General features: G+C 46.8%; 1 protein-coding gene across 2 annotated transcripts in view; it reads left to right on the forward strand.

Moving 5' to 3' along the window:
• The first annotated feature begins 1,822 nt into the window (after window positions 1-1,822).
• GPD2 (glycerol-3-phosphate dehydrogenase 2) overlaps window positions 1,823-17,743 on the forward strand; it is an 88,228-nt gene continuing 72,307 nt past the window's right edge. Inside the window, exon 1 of one of the 2 annotated variants that reach the window (XM_056861139.1) lies at window positions 1,823-1,934. In XM_056861139.1, coding sequence (XP_056717117.1) covers window positions 1,833-1,934 — 102 coding nt within the window. In that variant the 5' untranslated portion in view covers window positions 1,823-1,832. The remainder of the gene's footprint in view (window positions 1,935-17,743) is intronic. The other variant, XM_056861140.1, reaches the window with a different exon arrangement.

A 17,743-nucleotide genomic window follows, 5' to 3' on the forward strand; every position in this document is an offset into this window, starting at 1 on the left:
TCGTGTGGATGGGGAGGGAGAGGTGTGTAATTTTTGCTAGTGTAGTTCTTCAAAGGCATTTTGTTGATTTTTGTTATTTCAAAGTAACAAAAATGATTTAAACAAAAAAAACACCTTTGTGTTAAGTAACATAAAATATAGTATTTGGTCAGAAAAAAGGGTAACATGAAGGGTCAATAATAATAATATCTGCCTAAAAGCCCTGCCCTGCCGTTCTTCTCTCCTCCCAAATTGGTCACCTGCCTGACCCAACTACTTGGTCTGCCCATGCTTGAAGCAGGCAACGGCTCTCCCTACTGGGGAGGTAAAAGCGTCACAGCCCCTCTTCTCCCTGTCGTCTGACTCCGTCATAGAATTTCTTGTCTCATGCTCATAGCTCCGTGGGCCCTATGATGGAGGTAAAGGCGGGTCCTGAGTCTGGGAAAGTTGGAGACCACGGAGTTGGGTAGTTAGATGCTTAGTGTTTTCCAGTGTGTCTAGGGAAGCAAATACATTTTTAGTGTTTCTGATACTTTTGTGTTTTGTCAAATTCTTCCCAAACTTCTGTTAATTTGCAAGCATGACATTCAGTTCAGTATTTGTTGATAGTGAATGATTAAGACCTGAAAATTAATAATTGCACTAGTGAATTCTTTTCTAAGGCTTGAGAAAGACAGGCTCTGAAGTATGGGGAAATTGTTCAGTTCCAGGTAACTGGCAGAGAAGGCAAAAATTCTCCATGTTGAAGTACAATTTTGGCTGTTTTAATATGTGATATTTCGTTTAGCATCTGAACTCTTCAACGGCCTGGTCTCTAGTGTGATTTATCAAACCTTTCCCCTTCTAAGCAATCTGACTGGTCTTGCTGCCTTTTCTACCAGATTGTGCAGAAGCTGGCTCTCTCTCTCTGTGCCATCTGCAAGTCCTCTTAGCAGCATTGCCAAGTATGGCACAAGATTTCATCATCACTGTCTGCTCTGAGAGGCAGTGTGTGCTGTTGGGCAAGCGAGAAAGGAATAAAAACAGTGTCCCACCACATGGGTGCATTTGTAGAAAAAGCCTCCCAACTTAATCCAATGAGCTACACTTTTGGTTTCATAGTTTTTCTAACATGGAGCTACTCCTTTATTATATTATTATTCATTATTCATGGCTATTAGTTAAAATGGATACTAGTCATGCTGCATACCTATTCTCTCTAGTATCAGAGGAGCATGCCTATTATTTTGGGTGCGGTGGAACACAGGCAGGATGGTGCTGCTGCAGTCTTGTTTGTGGCTTCCTAGAGGCACCTGGTTGGCCACTGTGTGAACAGACTGCTGGACTTGATGGGCCTTGGTCTGATCAAGCAGGGCCTTTCTTATGTTCTTATGACCTTGGGCCAGTCACATACTCTCAGCCCCGACGCTGGCTGGTGTTTGGATGGGAGACCTCCAAGGAATACCAGGGTCATGACATGGAGGCCGGCAATGGCAAACCACTTCCGAAGGTCTCTTGCCTGAAAACTCTATGGGGTTGCCATAAGTCAGCTGGGCCTTGACAGCAACCCCCCCAAAAAACACCACAATTGTTGCATTTTTAGCCAGCCGCAAATCTTGCAGCTGATTAATCCAACTTAAGTGTTTTGTAATATGATCTTCATAAAACTTTTATTAACAGATTCACTTAATTTAATTCATCATAACTTCACAGGTCTTAAAAATGTTATTTTATTTTCATATGTAAGAAAAGATCCTAAATATTTTCCTAATACAGTCATGTTTTCCTGATTTCTTGTTTCTGTTTCAAACAAATATTGTATCTTGATTTTTAACATGGCAAATTCTCCTGTTTTTCTTCTTCTAGATTAAAAAATGGCTTTTCGAAAGGCAGTGAAAGGATCCATCCTTATTGGAGGAGGTGCTGTGGTAACCGTGTTTGGTCTTTCACAACTTTCTCAGTACAGAAAAAAGCATGTAAGTAATAATTATTTTTTTAATGTGCACAGAGCTTATATTTGCTGCTTTTTTATATGTGGCACCAGATACTGCAAGAGGAAAGGAGTCCTGCCCACCCTGGGGTGTGGTGGTGCCATGTCATTCATGATGGAAGGAGCTTTGACCAAGAATGGAGTTAGCTGTGTAAACAAGGTGGTCGTAACCTCTCTCTGGATCTCACAGTCCCCAACTCTGTCCTTGAAAGTTGCAAGTTGTGAATTACTGAATTAAAAACTGTAAGATTTTTAAGGAATTTGAGAAAGAGAGGGTATATTCAGCCTTATGTGCATGTTGCTTTAAGGCTGGCTCCCATGAGACTGTATGTGCCAAAATACATGAGTGGCACGTCAAATATAAGTCATGCCTGCATGAATTACTGTCCCTGTTCATCCTTGAAACACTTTTGTGTGGAGGCCTGATTTCAGTGTGAACCTGGCCCTTTTCAGACATTATGTTTGTGATGTTGTGGACATGTGTATCAGATGGATGCGCTACATGTAATCTTCCTTAATATGTGCACTTCCTATTTCTTCTGAAAGAAAGATTACTCTGGGGTCTGGTATGCATATTCCAAAGCCGGAATATATACGTGTGTTGCTCTTTTCGAAAGAAACAGTGATTGCACGTATCAGGAATCTGGATGTAGTGCGTTTGTCATGTGCATCCATTCACATTGCCATGAACATAATGTCTATAAAGGGTTTGTGTGCTGAACATGTATAAATATAGAAAGGCTCATAGAAATCAATCCTAAGTGAATGCATATTGGGTTTGTTCTGCAGCAGGTTATGTTTTCTATCACTCTGCACCGGCCGAAGAGGGGAGACCACACAAAGTGCTCTGAGCTTAGCAGTGCATTGGATTTTGTCTGTCAATCACTGTATGAAGAAGCAGCTGCTGTGTTTATCTCTTGGGGTTCATTTATGTAACTGAAGCTTCTTGGAAATGTGGTGGTGATGAGGTTGTATCGGGATGTTAATTCACCCACAAACAAGTCTATGTAGATCAGGAATTGCAAGGTGTTTTCAAGTTACTGTTCACTGGATTGGATTCTGTGGAAGGGATTTACATTAGCACAGCATGACTCCATCCCCCCCCATCTTGCTGCAGTTCAAAAGGTATCCCCAAATATTGTTCCTGTGGGCCATGTGACCCCCCCATGAACAGCATTGGAGTAATCCACAGTGGAAGGAGGGGTTCAGCAACAGCTTCCTGGCTTCTGTTGAGTGGAAATCTACTGCTTGATGCAACCCACTGTTGGTCTAAGGGCCACTACCTTTATTGCAGAGGGTGACGAGAATGTTTTTCATACTGGAGGGAAGATGGGGTAAGGGGACATAATACGTGGAAGAGGCTCACTATCGTGATTAGCAATGTTGTGTGGAGAGTTTCCATGCCACTACTACGGACCACATTTAAATGTTTCTTAGTGTCCTCTGCATGGCTCTTGTAATGTATAATTTCACCCTTAGCCTCTTCTATTTCTGAGGGGCTACTCTGGGTTCAACCAGTTTCCGCATATTGTAGCTATTAACTGCATTATTGCTCAGTTGGCTGCTTACCTAGGGGTGAAAGGAAGGCCTCTGGTTCTCTTGAGCTTCCAAACCTGTCCTTGGATCTGTAAGAAAATTGGAGGAAGACAAAATGCTGGAGTGGTTATCTTCAGTGTCTGGTTAAAAAAAGCACCGTAGATAGTTACAAGCAGCATTTGGAAGTGATTTATTAGATGTGTGAGAATCTACAGGTGGGCAAATGCCTCAGGAAAGCAATATGTACATAATAGACTTGTGTAGAAAGATTTGTGCACTGCTAAAGAGAAAGTACTCAGCTGTGTAAGTTTGCTTTGTTCAGAAGCAAGGTGACTAAGCTAGAAAGGCATGAGGTACTTGAATTGGTATAAATTGCAGGTAAATTGTACCTGTAACCTACTTTTCTTTCATACCGCAGAACAAGTTTTGATTAGCCAGCCGGGTATCTGAGCATTTTGCTTGGTTGAATTGTTTAGTGGAAGGGGACATGTATGAATGTTTGTGTCATAATAAACTGTGTAAGATACCACAGCATTCTTCTGGCCTATTCAGCTGATTTCCCACCCACCCCTCAGGCTCTAGCTGAAGAGAGAGATGAAGGAGAAGAATGAGGCATGCCCCTTGACTACACACACACTCCCTCCCCCGCCCCCCTCTTTCCCCCCGAACCAAGAAGGTACCAAGTTAATGGGGAAGATCCCATTTTTATTGCATATGCAATCTCCTTGACACTATGGGGCAGGATTTTTTTTGCTACTGCAGATGACCATAACCTTTTTCTTCTGAACTGTTCATACTCACATTTGTAGCTGTTATTGAATATCTCTGAAACTTTTATGGGGCGTATTGTAGTCTACCTTGTCATAGCAGTTGAAATATAGTTTTTTTGGTGTGTAGTTGGTATATTCCAAAACGTAATCTGGATGTGCAAGTAAAGGTAATGGCTGACACATGGGCCCTAACTAACGGTTTTCCTTAGAAGATGCACATGTATCCTTCAAACTTTTAAGCAGTAGTTGTTCTTTCTTTGATTTCAGTTTGGGCTTCAGAAACATGTGCTATTAATAAATATGCTTTGTAACCCTACATATTTCCTGACATTGTTTAGTCTTAGCTCAGGGGTCCCCTGTGGGCACCTTTGGAATTCTGTCGCACAATCACAAAATGGTTGCTGCAGGATGCGGAGCCAACCATAAAATGTCAGGGAGCGAGGTTATATATAACTCTAATATCTGTATCTGAAGAAGTGAGCTGTGGCTCACGAAAGCTCACACCCTGCCAGAAATTTTGTTAGTCTTAAAGGTGCTACTGGACTCTTGCTCTTTTCTACTGTTAGAGGCAGACTAACACGGCTACCCATCGTGATATAACTCTAGTTGTAACTCTTCAACATTTCAGGCCGAAGCTCTCATTTAACAGAATGTCTTTTAATCTGCACAGCCAGTCAGAAACCCTGGTGTGCAAATGCCACACCTAGCCTCTCCTACTTTAAAAAAAGTCCTGAGGGGCACCAGGAAAGGAGTTGGCAGGCGCCATAGTGCCTACGAGCACCATGATGGGGACCACAATCACTTAAGCAGTAAAGTGGAGGTTGAACGTGTGGACATATGCACAAATACATGTTCAGGAAGAGATCAGGAGGGAAGGCTCTTGTATACTGGGGGTAGAACACCTGAAGTCACAGGTCAGTTGCGTTTTTAAATTGACCATGTGGACCTCCAGAACCTGTGGGTACTGAGGGCTACTCTAGTGTACTGCCCTTGTGTTGTCAGTGAAGATGGACAGCAGAGGGTAGAACGTGGCTGAGACTGGTGGTTAAATTGAAGAGAAGAAAGCAGCCAGGATCCTCTAAGCTGTAAGGGGGTCATTTTCACTCTACAGCTGAAAGAATGGAAAGAAGTTGCGAGCAAAGCTTGCTTTGTGTCAGCCGAAATGGGCCTTCAGTGTGCTGTTGCTTACTGAGCTGACTGGCTCAATCGAATCAAATGGAGTTCCTGCCAAACAGCAGTTAGAGCTTGTTGGCACAGCTGGGGAGGAGTGGGGGGTAGTTAAAGGCGAGGGGGGGGGAGAGAGAGGCGAAGGGGGGCTATGCAGAAAGGATGGGAAGGAAAAAGGTGAGCTGTGGTGGGAACTGAAGAGGGCGGTGGAAGGCAAAAGTCCTTTCCTACCTTTCCACCTCTCCCTTTCTTGAGCCCAATTTCTCTGCCTTCTGATAGGATAATTTAAGCAGCGAGGGAAACTTCCTCCTTATAGTTTAAGGAACTTCAAGGTGTGTACATTTGGGTGTGTGAGAGAGACAGAGTGTATATCCTAGGGCAGTGGTTCTCAAACTTTTGAGTCATGGAGCACTTTTCAGGAGAGAAATTCATCACGGAGCACTGATCTTCACCTAGCACCTATATACCACCGTATTTTTCGCTCCATAAGATGCACTTTTTTCCTCCTCAAAAGTGAGGGGAAATGTCCGTGCGTCTTATGGAGCGAATGCCGGCTGGGCGCTTGAGCATCAGGACGGCGCGAGCCAGCGTTCCCAGCCCCGATGGCCAGCTGGGAGGCGGGCAGGGCCGCACAGAGCGAGCCAGCGCACGCGCCCAGCCGGCTCTGTGCGGCCCCGCCCACCTCCCAGCTGGCCGTCGAGGCGGGGAACGCCTGCTCGTGCCGTCCCGACACGCACGCGCCCAGCCGGCATTCGCTCCATAAGACAAATTTTTAGAGGAGGAAAACAAGATTTTTTCTTGTTTTCCTCCTCTAAAAACTAGGTGCATCTTATGGAAAGGTGTGTCCTATGGAGCGAAAAATACGGTAAATTGAATGACAGTAGCATTTTTCTTTCCAGCCTCTTCACGGAGCACTAGGAGATGTTTCGCGGAGCACCAAGTGCTCCATGGAGCACAGTTTGGGAACCGCTGTCCTAGGGGATGCGTGCTTTCCTTGAGCCTGTTTTCTCTCTAGGGTCTGCCCCACCACAGCTTAAATATTCATGATGTGAGAGGTTACTTTATTTGTGTGAATGTGCTTGCTACATCTTATGGATGGGGCAGTTTCCCTTACCATAAGATGCTATGTGCCCACAATCCATGAAACCTTTTCTCTGGGCTCCATTTACCTAGGTCAGGCAGAGGGGTTTGCTGTCCCTCAGAACTGCCACCATCTAGCCAAGAGTGGGCAGAGCTGCTACAGCTCCTCTGCTCCAAGTGGGTACTTTTAGAGTATAAAAAGACACCGGCTGCAGGGAGCCAGGCTGCATGCTGGAGAGAAGTTGATAAGGAGGGACATTTTTCAACTCTTTTCCTGCCGCTTTCACCACTGCCGGCAGAACTGTTTTAAAATAAAACTGGTTTACACTTGTAAATCTTGGGGAACTCACATTCTAAAGTTGCCTTGCTCCACAGCCACTGGATATAGAGAACCATCTTATTATGTCTTTGTGAAGGCTTGCGGCACAAAGGGATTGACAAGAGAATTGTGTGTGATTTTTTTTAATGCTTTCACATGATTGTAACTCGCATATCCATTGTGCGTCCTTGTTCCCTTGTAGCTGCTGCTTGCGCACATCCAATCTGGGACAGCAGGTGGAATATAACTGGCAGGATTGACACAAAGGAGGGGACAGCCCATTTACAGTGTTGACATATCTAAGCTGTGGGCTTGTCCAGCAGCTGAACTGTCCTCTTTTTAATAATGCTTGCCTATCAAACAGATGACAGGGCAAAAGACCTTCCCCGTCTGAAAGACGCACAAAGGGATGTTGCCCCAAGACGCGCTCTAATTGGCTGCCCATTCCAGGAGGTCTGTGGCTTTTTCTAAATGAGTCTTTTCAGCACTCACTGGCACTGAGAGAAGACATAATTCAATTAACATGCGCGCAGATTGCACCTTATATCCCTTAGAAACATCTAATTTACTCTGCAATAAGCTATTCAGCCGTATGCCCTTCTCCCCTCTATTTTGGGAAGTCATCTGCTGGATTGGTTCATGAAGTAGCCATGTTAACTTGAAAACAAAGCATCGTTATCAGCAAATTTTGGATGCCTAATGCTAGTGTTCATATAGCAAATTGCTTGTTATCAGAGTGGTGCACAGATTTACTAAATACAATGTATGATAGTGTAATTGCTGTGGACCTTACACAAAGTTGGTTGATAATGTTAATGTTTTTAAAAGTGGGCAGCCCAAAATATGCAGGTTAACGTAGAAATAAACACCATTGAATTCACTATAGAGCCATATTCACTGTAATCTGTAGAGCTGCTTATTTTTGTGTGGTGTTCATATAAATGTGTGGTGTTCCTATAAATGCTTTCTCGTATAATCTTTTTTTGACATACCGTATATACTCGGGTATAAGCCGGCCCGAGTATAAGCCGAGGTGCCTAATTTCACCCCAAAAATGGGGAAAAATTAGGCACCCACGTATAAGCCGAGGGGGAAATGCACCCCCCCCCTCAGGCTTACCTGACCGGGCTCCAGGCGTGCAGACAGGCGGTGGCAGCGGCCCCCTCCCTGCGCGCAGGAGGCCCTGCAGGGTCAGCTGACAAGCGGGAGGACCGGCCCGGGTGAGGTGGGGTGGGTGGGTGAGGTGGGGGGGGAGAAACCGCCCAGCAGAAGGTGGGGTGGGGTGCGGGGTGAAGAAACTGCCCCCGCCGCGCAGAAGGCGCGGCACGCGATCAGGTGGGGTGGGGTGCAGGGGGAAGAAACCGCCACCGCCGCCGTGCAGAAGGCGCGATTAGGTGGGGTGGAGAAGGCGGGACAGCCCGCCCATCAGCTGGCCGGTGGGAGCGCGCTGGGAGAGGGCCCGGCAGGTGAATTACCGTATTGACCCGAGTATAAGCCGAGGTGAGTTTTTTAAGCCAAAAATCATGGCTAAAAAGCTCGGCTTATACTCGAGTATATACGGTAGTTGAAATATCTATAAGTCTCTCCTTCTTTCTCAGTGTAACTTTTCCGGAATGGGATGTGTGTAAAGGATTGGATCTGTGTGTTTTAAGAGGTGTACACCTTACCTTTTTGGTTTTCTGTTGAGTCATAGGAAGGCTTCATCCCTCTGTTAGTACAGATTTTCTTGACTTGTGGAAGGCAAGAAAGGAGTGCATGTGAATCTAAGAGAGAGTTAAAACCTTATGTGAAAGATGGTGATTAGTAGGAACAGAACAATGTGAAGAGGGAACAGAACAATATGGCTATAGGAAAAGAAGCAAAAATGTCTACATCAAATATGTCAGAATGCTCTGCAGGCAATTGGTATGAGTGGGACAGTAACCACCATGCAAAGTGAGCGTGTAAAGTGACTTTTATTTCCAGGGCAATGTCCATGCAATGGTAACCTTAAACTCAGTTCAGACATCCTGAACAAACCAGCTTGTTTGTGTGGCTAATGAATCTGATTCATTGCTGGGCTTGCATGCTCCCACTTCCTCCCCTTATTTAGTGTACCAACACTGAAGATGGAAGTCTTCAGTTAATTCCAGTTAGTTGTGATGTGTGGATGTGAGTGCCTGAACTTAGTTCCTTTGCAGTAACTGAGAGGTCTTCCACACACAGATGGGGATTTTGTGGTTTACCTATTGCCAGTGCAGCTGCAGATCAAGTGCTGCAGCAATGGGGCTTCCCCATGGCAGGTTTCCCCATAGTTTCCCTGTCCCAATCCCATGGAAGTGGCCATCCCCCATCTCCTGGGTCACCAGGGCTTTTGCAATTTTTGTAAAAAATCGGCAGTAGAATAGCATTATACGATATACTCATAGGTGCAGCAAGTTCTCTGAATTCCTAGCTTTCATTTTTTAAAAAGCAAGTCTCTAGACCTTTCCCTTGGCGATATATGCCTGTTTTCCTTGTATCTCTACGAGGGAAGAGGCTAGAGCTGAGAATTCAGGTAGGTGTTGCAGGTTATTGTTACAATGGTATATCAATAGCACAATATTCTAGTACTGTTTTTTCTAACAGAATAAAAAGCCCTCCAGTGGCGGGGGGAATGGCTGCTCTGGGGGTTGGAAAAATGGCTGTGATGTGAGCCAAAAAATTCAGATTTTCCCAGGCACACAGCAGCCATCCCATCTTACAGCGATTGTTCCCCAAACTTTTGCAACAAAGCAAGTTTGAGAAAGATTGGAGAAAAACTGAAGAAACCCATGGAGTGCACAAATGCACCATGATGCTTTGGAGAAGCAGGACAAAAATACTCCTTAAAAGCATTTAATGCTTGACAGATAACCCATACGGAAGACATCTGAGCATCTTAACCACAGCTTAATCCTTGGCCAGGTTTATGCCTCTCATGAGCAAAGCCTGGTTTGTTAATGATGTCTGAATTAAGCCTTAGAATTTGTGTCTGAACTTTCTGATGCTTGAGGGCTAGGAGTTTGGAAGACTGCAGTGTTAAAATATTTACACAGATGCCCGCCTAAGTGGCATTCAGTAATACATATGATTGTATGTACTACACACTTGAAAACAACATGCTTGAAAACAACAACACAAAATTATGCAATTAAGTTACCCAAAATATGTAGCAGGAAATGCTGAAATCTGTAAAATTGTATACATTTTGCAAATTTTCATATCTTTGCTAATTTTGCAGGGATTTGTTTTTTTGTAGTTCAGGAAATGCAAGGAGCTCTGTGGGTCACTGATTCCTTGCCAACTTACCTAAAAAAATTAAAAAATGACCTCTTCAAGATGCTGAATTGTCTCTCTCGTACCACATTATTTGCTTTGTGTTTTTTGTTGTACAGAATCCCTGAATACACGCAGCTTTGACCTGGTACAGGTCCATATGCATGTTGTTACAGAGTTTCCGTTTCCTGGAAACCTCACGTTATAAAAGGAAAACAGAGCAAGCTTCTAGTGGTCTTTGTGGTTATAAATGTGGGACTGTGGGGCCACTTTCAGCAACCCCCCCCAACCCTCCCCCCATAGTCTAGTGGAGACATATCTTCTGCATTGTTGGGAATTACAGGTCTTGAACCAGGATCGTTTGCCTGGCCGGTTTTTCTAGACTGTTACCCAGGCACTCCTGCACTTCTAGATTGTTACCCAGACATTCCTGCATTTTTCTGTAGGTAGTGTGGTTGTAAAACCAAAAGCAAACTCCCCCCCCCCCCCAAAAAAAGAAAGAAAAAAAGAAAGAAAGGGATTTTGGTATCCTTGGCCGGTTAAAAAATATTGGCTGGGCATCTGTCAAGACTTGCCTAAGCCAGCAATTACTGTTGGATCCTACCCCTGTATTCTTCATTTCATTTGCTGGATGTGGCTCTTTAGTTCATCTCTTTGCTTTCTGGTAATAATAATCTGACTCCTCTGAGATTTTCCCTGGATTCCATTCTTGTTTTCCTTAAAACAATTTTAACAAATATGGGCTAGATCCTTTACAAGGACCCTGCTTGATTAAAACCTGTCTTTGACCCTTCCCTAGAGCTTTGATAGAATCCAGCCAGGACTTAATTGTGGTAGACCCAATCACAACAGAGTAATCCATGCTTTGGCATCTGACCCTTGCCTGCTTGGCTGCCTCCCCCCTCCTTCATGTCTTCTATTTATATTTCTTATAAATTTTCCTGTATCTCACTTCCCTGTACTTTACAGATATTACAGTTGTGTTGCTTCCTACATAAGAATAAATTCTGAGCGACTTCTTCCTCCAAAAAGAATATAGGAACCTTATGGAAACGAACCGTATGGAAAAGTGTGTTTAAATTACAGTGGCTTGCAGTAGCCTGTAGTGGCGATGGAACTTGATTTTGGCTGAGTGCATGGGACACCAAGAAAGCAGGGTAGAAGATGCTTACCAGGGAGCAATTGAATAGTTTGTATCAGACATATCTGCCTCCTTGTTTTGGTTGCCCAAAAAGGCTTTCCTGGGAATATAAGGCTTGTTACTGTTAGTCCCTGTGTATTTATAGACCAGTTTACAGAATGGGAGAGGCAAACCACATAAAAGGGAGATACATCGCAGTAGCTTAGTTAATGGACATGGGCAGCTGGGTTGTGCAAGTAGGCATTGGTAAGGGAATATTTTATCTTGTCTTGATTTTGGAGTTAAGTTTCATGAGTAATGCTCTATTTGAAGCAGTGATCTCTAGCAATACTATTTTCCGGTGTACACAGGGAAGCTGTAGGGCAGGGGTCCCCATGGCGCCCACGGTCACCTTTTCTGGCCCTCGCCAAGTGCTTTTGGAAAGTAGGCAGGGCTGCCCAGAAAGGCTTTTGGATTGCCCACTGGAGTTTCAATTGGCTGTGCAGTGTTTTTTTTTTAAATGTTGCTTTGGTAGCTGCTGCCACCACAGCACAAGGATCTTCACTGTGTGGTTGAAGGTAAGCTGATGCAGCCGTTTTGTAGCTGGCTCCACCTTCTGCAGCAGCCATTTGATGGCTGCACCCATCACACTGTATTAGAATTGCAAAGGTGCCCTGAGGCTCAAAAAGGTTGGAGATCCCTGCTGTAGGGTATCTGTCACTGTCATTGATCCGTAAGTTGGATACATTTATAATTTTGTCCTTCCCTTCCCTGATGTTTAGGTACAGTCATGAGAATCTAGAAAGAATCTGATGGACTTCATGTTTGAGCTAAGCCTCAAATCCAGTTTAGACACTATTAAATTCTCCACACCAAACATCCAGAGGAACGTGGCAGTGTGGTAGAAGCAGCATTTGACCCTCAAGCCACCATGTTGAAAGTCGCCACATCTGTGTGGCGATTGATATGAATGAAGGGGTTAAAAACAGGCTCCTGCTTAATCTTCACTGAGTGACTGCAGCTGCCAGTGCCACAATAGATCAGTCATTATTTCCTCCCTAGTACCACATCCCTGGAGGGGGGAGTGGAGGATTTAGTGTTTGAATCATCACTCTGATCCCAAACCAGTTGCCAGTGCTGTGGTTCAACTGTGGTATGTGTGAAGGAAAACAATGATGCAGTTGCCTTGGTATTTCCTGTTAGAGGAGGAGAGTCTCCAAGGACTTTTACTTGGCTGTTCCAGTCCCGCTGCAATTGCCTTCCTCTGCAGAGTGTTCCTTGGTGGTCTCTCTTCCAAGTACTGACTCTGCTTAGCTTCCGAGATTCGATGAGATCAGGCTATACCATGCCGCCTTTCCTCCTTAATATACAGTTACATGCATCGATTATGTACATAGATGCACATTCATATTGTTGGAGTCAGAATCGTGCATTTTTGTGTGCTTAAAAAAGCCCTATCTGCATATTCCTTGTACAAACCCTGTTAAAGCATCCCCCCCCTTAGAACTATTATAATATGTGTGAATTATTCAGCTAGACAAAGGTTATTGGTCCCCTTCAGACCTTGATTTGGAAAGCTTGATGTATGCTTTGCTTGTGAGTCCCCTTGAGGCTGGAGGGGCATGCGTGTGTGAATGGGATGCCCAGACAGGGCTAGAGCAGTTAAGGTGTTGGAAAAAAAGATTTGTTGGAGGAAAAAAAGATTTTATTTTGTGGCCTTTGCATTTTAAATAACTCTCCGCATAATGAAGGTACCTGGCAGCAAACCGTTGTGCATACGCTAATCAGCTTCATAAGTATCTGAGGTGGAGTATGACCTGGGATGATGGCAGTCTTAATGAAGATCATACAGTACATAACTAATATTGTTAAGATTTCTGTTTAATGTTAATTGAAAAACGCATCCCATGTGCCAGAGAAAGCCTATTTTAAAGCATTATGAAAGACCCTGGTGCTCACAGAGTGATTGCATTGGTTGATGTCATTTCAAAATAAGAGAAGGCCTGTGTCTGTGAAGCAGAGCATCTGCCTTGAATGCCAAAGGTCTCAGGCTCAGTCCCCGGTATCTCCAGTTAAAGGATCCAACAGCTGAGCCAGCGTTGTGTTGAGGTTGGAGTTTGAACTAGGATTTGAGAGATCCAGGTTTGAATCCCCACTCTGCCATGGAACCTTGCTGGGTGACCTTGACCCAGTCACACGCTTTCAGCCTGACCTACCTCACAGGGTGGTTGTAAGGATAAAATGGAGTGGAGAACGATGTAAGCTTGCTTTAGGTCCCCATTGTGGAGAAATGCGGGGTATAAATGCAATAAATAAATTCCATCTGGGACACGTGCAGTGCATTCCTGAGCTGACAACGTGCAGGGAAGGCAGGGAGGAGGTGCTGCTGCAGCGCCTCCTTAGCAGTTCCCCGCATGCCGAAAACATTTAAAAAGCCTTTTCACGGCTTTTTAAATTTTAAATGGGGCTTTTCGCCTCATAGAGAAAAGTGAAGCTGCACCTTCTAAAAAGCAGGCACAGCCTCGCTCTTCTTGCCGCCGGTGTAACCAGGGCGAACGGGGACAGGAGGCTGCCTAACGGCATCTCCTCCCCCGAGAACGCCTCCCAGGATGCCGGAACACTCCCTGGAAAGTCAGCGCAGGCCTTTACTCCAGTGGGATGCCTGTGGAAGTTCCTGCCGGTGTTCTGGGGCGGCGCTGATGCGGTGGCACCCAGTTTCTGGGCCTCCCTGCCAGCGCTGGGGCCACTAATGCTGACGTAAGTAGCCCGGGTGCTGGTGCGAGGGGGGGGGGAATGCCGGCGCAGCACCTTCTTGGCTTCCTAAGGGCTTTTGCCCTCTAGGCTCAGGAATGCGCTTTTGGAGAACCATTGCCAATCAGAGTAGGCGGTTCTGACCCTGGTATATTGGTGGTTTGACTCAGTATAAGGCAGCTTCATGTGGTTGGTATTTTCCTTTAGGATATCCAAAGCACTTCACAGACAATATGTCAGTGATCTTCAGAACAGGTCAATATTATCCACTTAGTACATATGGGGACTGAACTCTGGCTTTCTTAAGGCTGTGAGCTGTTGCCTGAAATGAGAGTTGAACTGGTTCTCAGTTCATTATCTCGGCCACTTTTTCCCAGGATACAATGACAATACAGCGTTCCAGAATAATTTTTAGTCAATCCCACTGAATTATGGTTCTTTCACATATTCTCAGTAATGCGTTTTCCCTATACTTTGAATGCACCGTGGCGATTGTTTGCAAGTAGATTTTGCCATTTCACACAGTAAAATCTGGTTGCAAAAAAAGTTGAAAGTGGATTGAAAGTGCATTTTCAGCAAGTGTGAAAGTTGTAATTCCACCATGTTCAGGATTGAAGGGCAAAGATGTATATCACTTCATTTAATCCCATTCAGAATCATAAAATTGGTGAAGAAAGTTTAGAAAGGCAATATCAGTCACATTCAGGAGACAGAGATTTTTAAAATTTACTGAATTTTTTATACTGTTTTTCCTTAAAAGCTCAACCCATATTGAACCAGTGATACCCATATGTAAAAGGGTGTTGCTGTCATGGAAGTGCATTTATTTGACAGGCGTGTGCGGTTACTATCTGTCCATAGATACAGATTCAATGGGTTTGATCCACCCATGTGTGAGGGTCTGGTATTCTTTGCTTCCCTTCCCCACTTTGTTCTTTGCCTATCTCTTTGAACTCGTAAAAGCAGTTCACACCTCCCCGCAACCGGCGCCTCTGCTGTCTTTCCCAGGTGCCCTCCCCTGCCGCGCTTCCTGTGAGCATTCCCTCAGGCCGAGTCCGGCCTTGAAGATCTGATAGCCCTAGCAGCCTCGCTGGGACCCGTTTGATGTTTTGTATTGCACCAATCTATCTTGTAACTTCCCATAACATCAGTGTGAACCCTAGTGCCCTGGAATAGATATATTTTGTAACCCGGCTATGCCAATTCACTTGCAACTTTGAATCCGTGTCTGTCTCATCTGTCTGAAGCCTTCAATAAATCTATTGTTTCTGCTTTCAAGCCTGAGCAGTGATTTTGCGAAGTTAGCCCAGGGAGTTGGGAACTCTCACATTAAGTTGCAAGTCTCTGCCTTGTCGCTCTGCAGCTGTACCTTAAGGGACTGTAATGCCAGGCGACGGGGATCCCTCTTCTCCCCCGGGTACACCGGAGAAACCCGAGGTCCCGGAGAAACCGGACCCTAAGGAGGAGGATGTCAGGCGGAAGGTGCCCGGTGCCCCACACCCGGGACCGGACTTGGGTACGAAGCCCAAGAACACCTTTAACTCCTGGCTGGACTCTCCTAAGGGCTGGTCGCTTTCCCGGACTGAGGCAAAGCATCGTCGGCTGGGGTTGTCTGGTACGGGACTCGTGGACGACCCCGCGCGTAGGGAAGTCCTGATGGACGAGGAACGGAGACAATGGCAGGAGGAACGCCAAGCCATGCTGGAGCGGATGGATGCCATGCAAACCGTGATGGGTGAGATGGCAGCCGCCATGGACGCACTGAAGGTACGGCCTCCCCCCGGCAACGCTCTGGATGGAACGCCGGCGACTCCTCCCGCTCCTCCCAGCGCTCCGGCCTGCCGTGACCTGAAGATCACGTATGATGGGTCGGGAGATCAGTTAACTTTCTTTATGGTCCAAGTGGATATTTTTATGAGGGAACAGGCCCGGACCTTCACCTCGGAAGAGTCCCAGGTCCAGTATGTGGCCTCCCTCCTGCAAGGCGAAGCGGCCGCATGGATGGTGTTACAGTACGAACTCCGCTCTCCTGTGCTGCGGAATCTGGATGAGTTTATGGTCGCGCTCCGCAACAGGTTCGAGGACCCGAACCTGGGGGAGCGGGCTAAGGCCACTCTGATGCAACTGCGCCAAGGGACTAAGTCGGTGGCGCAGTATGCGAGTGAGTTCCAGTCTCTGTCGAGCAGAATTCTGGACTGGAGCGAAGCTACCCGGGTACAGTGCTTCAGGGAGGGACTAAACCCGGACCTGCAACATTGGGCCTTCATGCAAGGCAACCCCCCGGACGTCGAGGGCTGGGTGCGCCACGCCGCCGACATCGAAAATCGGAAACAACTCTTGACCCTGTCCAGACAACGCTCCGGCCGCGACGCTAAGCCGAAAGGGGACAGGCCGGGTGGTATCAAGGATCCCCGTACCCCGGGGGTCCCCTCGACGGCCGAACGCCGCAAGCGTTTCGAAACCGGGGTGTGCTTGGTGTGCGGTGGCAAGGGCCATTTTGCCTCGCAATACCCGTCCCGTTCCGGACGCCCGGCTACCCCTCGCCCAGCCCCGGCCGAACCGGAGAAGACCCCGGCGGAAGGCCAACCTCGACGCCGCAGCGGCGCTCCCGGACGCCGGAGCGCACCCACCGCCCTACACGCGAGCGCTCAAGAGGACGCCTCCATCTCCACTGGTCCATCGGGACCTCGGATTACAAATGCAGCTTTTGACTCGGCCGAGTCACGGATTACAACTACCACGTCTCCTTCATCCAGTGAGGAGGAAGAGTGGGAGATACCGGCAAAAAACGCCGTCGGTCTGCTGTAAGGGGGGCTCCTCAGCAGACCGCTCCCGTTGTTGTGCAAGGAGCTCCACCGATGGTAAGCGCCCAAGAGGACAATGTGTATATTCGGGCACACCTCTCGCTGCCCAAGGGGGGTCCGGTTTTAGAATTTCCCGCCTTGGTAGACTCCGGGTGCGCCCGCACTTTGATTAGCGAGGAAGCCGCCAAAAAGTTAGGCGTCCGGCGCAAGCTACTCCCAGGTCCCCTCCGCTTTTCCCAGATGGACGGTAGCGACTTTAAGAAGGGACCTGTGACTCACCGTACCGCTGCGGTGATTATGGCTGTGGGGGAACATTGGGAACGCTTATATTTTACTATTGCCCCCATAGTCGCCCCCATAGTTTTGGGGATGAATTGGTTACAGGGGCATAACCCCTCAATCGACTGGGTCAAGCGAACCCTCACGTTCCCGGAGGACCCTTGCGGGGCGCACGACAAGGACCGAGTGCTTTGCACCCCGGCCGCCGCATTGGTGGGATCCCCCCCCCAAGTCACCCCTCCACCCCGCCTTCCCGCGGAATATACCCAGTTCGCGGATGTATTTGATGTGAGGGAATGTGACGAATTGCCCCCACACCGGGACACTGATTGTGCTATTGAAATTGTGGGGGAAGGCAAGTTGTCCAAAGGGAAGGTTTACCCCATGAGCCCCAACGAAAAGGCGGTGCTGCGGGACTATCTGGACACCAACCTGGCGAGGGGCTTCATTCGCCCCTCCAAAGCCCCGTACTCCGCTCCCGCCTTCTTCGTTAAGAAAAAAACGGGGGACTTAAGACTGTGCATTGACTTTCGTAGACTGAACGCAGTCACCCAGTCTAACGCTTACCCCCTCCCTCTCATTCCAGACCTTCTTGCGCAACTAAAAGAGGGCCGAATCTTCACTAAACTGGATTTGGTAGAAGCCTACCACCGCATCCGCATTAAGGAGGGGGACGAACCCAAGACGGCCTTT

This window comes from Euleptes europaea, chromosome 15 (assembly GCF_029931775.1).
Source record: "Euleptes europaea isolate rEulEur1 chromosome 15, rEulEur1.hap1, whole genome shotgun sequence".
NCBI lineage: Eukaryota > Metazoa > Chordata > Lepidosauria > Squamata > Sphaerodactylidae > Euleptes > Euleptes europaea.